At 40.6% G+C, this 7,449-nt stretch overlaps 1 protein-coding gene across 1 annotated transcript; it reads right to left on the bottom strand.

Moving 5' to 3' along the window:
• Positions 1-499: 499 nt before the first annotated feature.
• On the bottom strand, positions 500-6,437 carry LOC141632565 (uncharacterized). The gene is made up of 4 exons (XM_074445105.1): positions 5,838-6,437; positions 1,516-1,682; positions 1,199-1,376; positions 500-904 (listed from the first exon to the last, which is right to left on the bottom strand). The coding sequence occupies exons 1-4, from the start codon at positions 6,435-6,437 to the stop codon at positions 500-502; spliced, it is 1,350 nt and encodes a 449-aa protein (XP_074301206.1).
• Between the last annotated feature and the right edge of the window lie 1,012 nt (positions 6,438-7,449).

Below are 7,449 nucleotides of genomic sequence, written 5' to 3' on the forward strand. Positions count from 1 at the left end.
AAAGGTTTCCTCCACCGGAAGAAAGATTTCCGCGTTTCTGTTATGGAATTGCGGTAGATATATACTACCTTATTCCGTAAAATATGATATACGGAATATATTTTACCAAAAGATATAAAATTTGATTGGGAATAAATATCTAGAACATTCTAGAACATTCCGACTCGGCATTTTAAATGGTTTCTTAGAAAATGAAGCGGTTTTTGACCTAGACTCCAAATGAAATCTAATTACTGTCAAAACGACTGTATCGGTGCGTAGATGAAGACCAAGGGGTAGACTCAAGTGTTTGAGCTTTCACCTGACGATAAACTTACGAACTATCATAAATCGTTCCGCGTACCAAACATACGGCCCAATCATTACTGGGTGGTTGGCGGTAAGTGTAGAAATGAGGTATCTACACTCCCTGTTCTAGCTTTGATAGTAATGGCGGGGTGCTGAGGTAGTGTTTCAGCTCCCTGAATGCTTGCTCATGCTCTACGGTCCACTCAAATCTCTAGCTCTTCCTTAATATGTCGTAGAATAGCCTGCATCTGTCTGAGGATCTCGAGATGAACCTGCTCAAGGCTGCTACCTTGCCTGCTAGCCGTTGTATATATTTTGGCTTTTCTGGTGACTCTAGATGTAAAACTCCCTTAATCTGCTCTGTGCTGACTTCTATTCCCCTTTGAGTTACAATGTAGCCCAAGAATTTTCCGGATGAAACTCCAAAGGTACATTTGGAAGGGTTCAACTTCATTTTGTATTCTCTAAGAGTGCTCAAGGTTCCTGCTAGATGCTGCATGTGATCCTTGGCCTTCTCCAATTTTACCACCATATCTTCAATGTATACCTCCATGGTTTTTCCTATTTGCTCCTTGAACATCCGGTTGACCAGTCTCTGATACGTAGACCCCGCATTCTTCAGGCCGAAGGGCATAAAGTTGTAGCAGTATATCCCTTATTCAGACATGAATGCTGTCTTTTCTTGATCTGTTGGATCCATTTTTATTTTGTTTTAACCACTCCAGGAGTCTAAGAATGTTAACATCTCGTGTCCATATGTCGCATCTACCATTGCGTCAATGTGTGGTAGTAGGAAGGGGTCTTTTGGACGTGCCTTTTGAGGTCGGTGAAGTCCACACATACCCTCCACTTTCCATTCTTCTTGGGCACTACTACCACATGCATTTGATAACCATTTTGGATACTTTACCTCTCTTATCTTGTTTGCTGTTAGCAGGCTATCCACTTCTTGATTGATCACTTTATTTCTTTCAGCTGCAAATTTTCTTCGTCTCTGCTGGATGGGCTTGCATCCTAGGTCTACGCTGAGCTTGTGTGTTATGATAGATGGGTCTATTCCTGTAACACCCGCGATTTTCGTTACGGTTCTAAAATAATTTTTAGTCGCTTTATTTAAATAATTATATTTTAAAACTTATTTTAATAAAATATCGCCGTAGTCATATAATATTAGTAATAATAATAATAATGATAATAATAAAATAAACTTCTTGCTTGACTACAAACCTGGTGCTGGGGTTAGTTGGGCTTGGAAAAAGATCTGTTGGGTTAAGGAAATTATGAAGCCATTCTTCATAAATTCGGGAATAGCTTCTTATGAGATCAAGGAGGGTTACCAGTGACTTGTTGATGTAGAGACTGTCAAGAATTGGCACCCCTGGATCAGTAACTCTCTAATTATCCCAAGACACAAATTCAATATATGGTTGATTGCTCACAGAAGATTGCTCACTATAGACAGGCTTGTGAAGATGGGGATTATTCAGACTAATGTGTGGTACATGTGTGGTAGTGCTGCTGAAACCATTGACCATCTATTTTTTCAGTGTAGTTTCAGCTCTAGATGTTTGGCCTTAATGCAGGGCTGGCTGAAGATTCAGCTGCCTCAGCAAGATTTTATTGTGTGGTGGGTAAAGTATAGATCAAGGTCCTTAGTGGTAAAGTAGATGCTAGCTATGGTAGTGGCTAGCCTGTGTTATCAAATCTGGGTAAGCAGAAACAAGTGCAGGATTGAAGGACTAGTACCACAACCCCGGGTGCTAGTGCTCAAATGCAAGAGTGAACTGGTTATGAGAATGTGTGGGATTACAATCAAGTCGACAATAGGAAGAGTATATGATTGGTTAGAAATGCTATGTATGGAATGAATGTAATACTAATAGTGCAAAATAGTGACTGAACAAAGTTGTATGGGTGCTTTAATATTTTAATATAATACTTACAATTTTCCCAAAAAAATAAAATGATAATAATAATTTTCGTATCAAGTTATAGTAGGCCTTGAGGCGAGTTTTTAGTGGATATCGACTTAATTTTAGTTTTTGGGCCTAAACTAACTTATGGACCTAACTCCCATACTCCCCTCCACTCATCTAATATTCAAAATCCCTATTCATGTCCTTACACCACCATTTTTTAGCAAACATACCTCAACAATAGACCACCATTAACTTACTTGCCCCTCTACACAAAAAACCCCATATCTTGCTCAATTCTTGACGGAATCGACTCATTCTCGCGCCATTGTGTTCCTCTCTTCGTCCTTTATCTTTCTATGTAGGAAAGTTGTCACTTTTCTTCACACGTCACCCCTGCCGCCCCATTTCAGTTTTGTGTTCCCTCTCTAACTTGTTTTTGTTGTTGTTTAGGTGCTAGTTTAGACAACCCGGAGGAACACTCTTACATTGTTGACGACACTCTTGAGGACTAGAGGCAAATAAGGTAACGGTGATGGGATTACTCGACATTATGTCGAAATATATATGTGCTTAATTGTGTTTTTCTCTTTTATAACATAAAGTTTATCTCTTGATTGAGTTCATGTGGTGTCCTTTGACACGGTTTTATTTGAGTTTTACTTATCTATTTTGTGAAAAGTTGGTACCTTTGGATTCATGGTAAAGTGGGTAATCCTGTTGGGTTATTTATTTGAACGAATATTATCATTTTCATGCTTAAAATTTCATCTTAAGATGGACGCAAAACTTAACATAAAGAAAAAAAAACGTGAACCAGGGGCTGCTTTGGGGCGTTTTAGACGCGATTTGTGGGCTAAAATTGTTGCTGATTCGAGTCAATTTGATTGTTCATGTCTTGTGTGAATATACATGAATGAATATAGTCTTTTGTTTCGATGAATTCCGCCTTGTAACATGCTTAGAAACTTGTCTTAAGACGGCCTCATAAGTTGATAGAAAAACCATGTTTATATAGATTGATTATGGACAACTTTTGTGGACTGTTTTTGAGTCGATTTCACGGATGATTTGAACCAAATAGTTTATTTCCGTCTCATATGTATATCAAAGTAAGTAATGGGTTGGTTGTTAAAATTTCGTCTTAAGACGGTCACAAACGAACTTTTTAAATTGTGAAAATGAACCTTGTGGAGCAGTTTTCGTGGGTTATTTTGACGGGTTTATTTATTATAAATTGAACAATTTCTTTTGCTATTGTCTCAAGTACATGTACATGTTGGGATTGGGTATTTTGTAAAGGTCAAATCCGTCCTAGTTTGGCCTAGAAAACCACTCTAAGATGGCTGGGCAGAGAAGGGGTGCTGCGTTTTTTTTAGATGTTCTGTACTACTGCATTTTTTTTTTTTTTGCATAATGCATGCCGCTAGGGCGTGTTTTTGTGCAGGGCTAGGCCAGGCCTGGGCAGTGGTCAGGGGCGAACAGGCTGGCTGGGCGGCACGGCTTTTATCCGTGTGTGTCCAGCTCGTCTTTTGTGTAGTCCGCGACCGTCTTTTTTCCTCTGTTTTATGCCTTCTCATATCCTATGTTAAGTTTTGAACATGCCTTGTGGTTGTTGGGTCACTCGTATATTACGGCATATGCTTATGAATGGCTCACATGTGATTATTTACTTTCATCTCATGTTTTACATAATGCAATTGTTCATTCCTGCTTGTTTTCATTTTGCTCAAATGTCTTAGTGATATGAAATAAAATGGTGGTCCTCGTTATAAAAGTATGAAATGACATGGAATACTCCATTTACGAGTTTTACTTGTTCTTTTTCATTTATTTATCACGCCTCAAGTACGTATGATTTATTCTACATGTTAATTAAATTGTGTTAATTTTTATCCGTGAAATATTTTTGTTCTGATTTAATTAAATGGAATTCTGTCACATGTTTTATGTATCTTAAATTCATTAGTTGCCATTTATTTATATATTTCTCACATGAATCATAAATGTGGAACTTATTATTTTTTCATGTCATAACTATATGAAATATCTTCATTTATCTATTATATGAGCTTTAATTCATTTATTCTCAATTATTTATCGTACTTCAAATACGAGCGATTTATTCCACTTGATTAATTGATAAGTCGTATTCTTGTGAAAATGTCATAATGCTATGCCTTTTTGCTTGACTAATTCACGCCTCTCTCGTTGGTCGTTCTGCCGAGAGTTGGTTACCATACTCTTTCGATACCTCTCTCGTTGGTCGTTCTGCCGAGAGTTGGATATCTTATTTTATTTACGCCTCTCTCGTTGGCCGTTCTGCCGAGAGTTGGATATCTTATTTTATTTACGCCTCTATCGTTGGCCGTTCTGCCGAGAGTTGGTTACCATACTCTTTCGACACCTCTCTCGTTGGCCGTTCTGCCGAGGGTTGGATATCTTATTTTATTTCCGCCCCTCTCGTTGGCCGTTCTGCCGAGAGTTAGGTACTCGACTTCCGTTCTGTCGATCGAGTCTTGGGTGCGGACCGTTCTACCGCATGTCTAGTCTGGCCAGGTTAGACTAGGACCTATCAGGGGAAAGTAAGTCTAAGGGTAGCTAGTAAAGGTCTTGCATAGTCGGATAGTTGCATATTACATACTTCCGTAATTAATTACATTTCATTTCTTTACCTTCTTATTTAATTGAGTATGTCCATAAATTGCCTAGGTATTATCCTATTGTGTCTTCTCTTATTAATCCATTATATATATAATCCCGTGTTCTCTCATGTTTCAAGTTATTTACATTTTAATTAACATGCTTGCCTATCTGAGTTCTTTGTTATGTTCGTATCGATTTAATGTGGTTGGGAGGATCCTTAAGTTGCTCTCTACTGACTGTGGCGTTCATGTTTACATGAATGACAGGTACTAGTCAGCGTTTATATGGGTGAAGACATGTGTGAGCTAGCGAGTACCTCGACCCTTGGATCACGTTATTTTTACCCTTTTTTTGCCGCATAGGCTTATGTCCTAAATATGTTATTCGTGGGATATCTTTTCCCCGTTTAATAAACATGGACTGTAAACATCTAAATTTACCTGTTTGTACTTGTTTACTTATGTTATGGATACCTCGTGTTAAACTTCGATAAAAGTTTTAAAGTTTCAAAATTTTCATTTTTTTCCACTGTAGATTATTAAGTTGTATCTTCCGCTTTAACGCGGAGTATCACAATTCCTATCATGTCATCATGGGACCATGTGAAACAATCTATATTGGTTTGGAAAAATTCGATTAGGTGTTGCCTGAGATCGCTCATGCATCCTGCCCCTATTAGCACAGTTCTTTCTGGGTGCAGCTTGTCCAGGTTGATTTGATCTAGCTCCTTGGCTGGGGCTCAAAGTACCTGTCTTGAACGAGCTGCTTCTGTAATTGCTATGCTGGAGAACTGGCTGTGCACTTCAATGCCTTTTTATAGCATCCTATGGCTTCCTCCTGATCTCCTCGTCTTTTTTCTACTCCTCAGGGTGTGGGGAACTTCACACATTGATGATACGTTGAGGGGACTACCTTCATTAGATGCAACCATTGTCTTCCGAGAATAACATTGTAGGTAGATGGTCCATCTAGGACTAAGTATCTCACCTGTTTGTTAATTCCTCCTGCATAGGTTGGAATCACGATCTCTCCCAATGAGTTAGTTGTTTCTCCACTGAACCCCACCAGCGGGATGGTCTTCTTCTGTAAGTCTTTCTCGCTAAACCCCGTGTTTTCTATGGTTTTCAACATGATTATATTGACTGAGCTACCAGTATCTATCAAAACCATTCTAACCGTGCAATTGGCCATTGACAATGTTATGATAAGTGCATCAAGGTGTTCCTGGCTGTCGTGTACATATTCTTCGCCCAAGGCGACAGCAGGCGAATCGCTATGGGAAACTCTACAAGAGGTATATGGTCTGTCTCCCTTAGTTTCAATAGCACGTCTCTTGGCCGCCGAATATGTTAATCCGCTTAGGTCTGAGCCGCCTATTATCACATTTATTATCTTGGTGCATGTAGGTGGTGTTGCGGGCTTTACAAAGCCCACCTTATCCTGCTGCTTGCCCCCACGTGGTAATAGGTGGCTCGGCTCCCCCTGCTCGTACAGGCGCCTAATCTCTCTGCGTAGAGTGTAGCAATCTTCCGTGGTATGTCCGATGTCACGATGGAATTCGCACTTTTTTTGCTGTCTTTTCGCCATGATTGTCCTTCTACTGGTAGGCTAGGCTACCTTACTCCATCTCCCATCTCTGTGAGTGCTTTCAGGATTCCTCTTACGCTGGTCGTGAATCCATATTCTGCCAGCGTAGGGAGTTGCTGATTCTCCTCTCTGTTGTCGATTCTGTTGACTCCCCTGCCATATGGCCTATATATTTTCTCCTTCTTTCCGGTGGATTGCTTTCTGCTTGACTTCTCTATGGGCGACGTGCTAGATACGCTTGGCGTGCATAGTATGCTGGCTCTAGCTAGTATGTCTTCTTCCAGTCTGATTGCAGCTGCTGCCTTTTCTTGCACTGCTTCAAAGCTATGAAAAGGGTGCATAGTCAGCTGCTTATATAGGTCTGACTCGTGGTGTAATCCCCTTCTGAATGCTTCCACTGTTGTTGACACGTCACACTCCCGTACTGCTACCTTTTTGTTATTGAACCGGGTGTTGAATTCTCCAATGGTCTCGTTAGTGCCTTGAACGATCCGGTACAAGTCGCCAGCGTGCTTTTGTGGCTTCCGGCTGCTTGAAAACTGTTGAGTGAACATATTTACCAGATGGGCAAATGTGGATATCGATCTGTTAGGTAAACTTACGTAGCATCAGAGTGTTGGCCCTGACAGTGTGGACCCGAACCCCTTACACATGCAGGCTTCTTTTACATGCCCAATGGTTGTTATTGTCATCATCTTCTGTTTGAACTTGCTCACGTGATCAAAGGGGTCCGTTGTGCCATCAAAGAGAGTCATGTTTGGGTTTGTGAATCCCTTCGGCATGGCGACAATTGATATTGCATCCACGAATAGTGAGTCAGCATAGCTGTCAGGCGCTGCCTTCTCAAGGGGAGGCGGCATCCCTGGGACCCTGCTCAGCATCTCTCTCTGTTCCAATTACTGCTTGTTCGTCAGGCTTCCCGAGTCTGAGTTGCGGCCGTCTCTTGCCTGCTGATTCGGGACGCTGCTCCTAGGCCTAAGTTCCATAGGATTCTGATGCGGTGTATTATCTA

This window comes from Silene latifolia, chromosome Y (assembly GCF_048544455.1).
Source record: "Silene latifolia isolate original U9 population chromosome Y, ASM4854445v1, whole genome shotgun sequence".
Taxonomy (NCBI): Eukaryota; Viridiplantae; Streptophyta; class Magnoliopsida; order Caryophyllales; family Caryophyllaceae; genus Silene; species Silene latifolia.

Bases quoted from the DNA above. Each gene is read 5' to 3' on its own strand.
- LOC141632565 (XM_074445105.1), bottom strand. From the start codon at position 6,437: ATGGCGAAAAGACAGCAAAAAAAGTGCGAATTCCATCGTGACATCGGA. The intron at 1,683-5,837 runs GTGAGATACTTA...TGGGATAATTAG, and splicing joins CAGGAGGAATTAACAAACAG to AGAGTTACTGATCCAGGGGT. The intron at 1,377-1,515 runs GTTTGTAGTCAA...AAATTATTTTAG, and splicing joins CCAACTAACCCCAGCACCAG to AACCGTAACGAAAATCGCGG.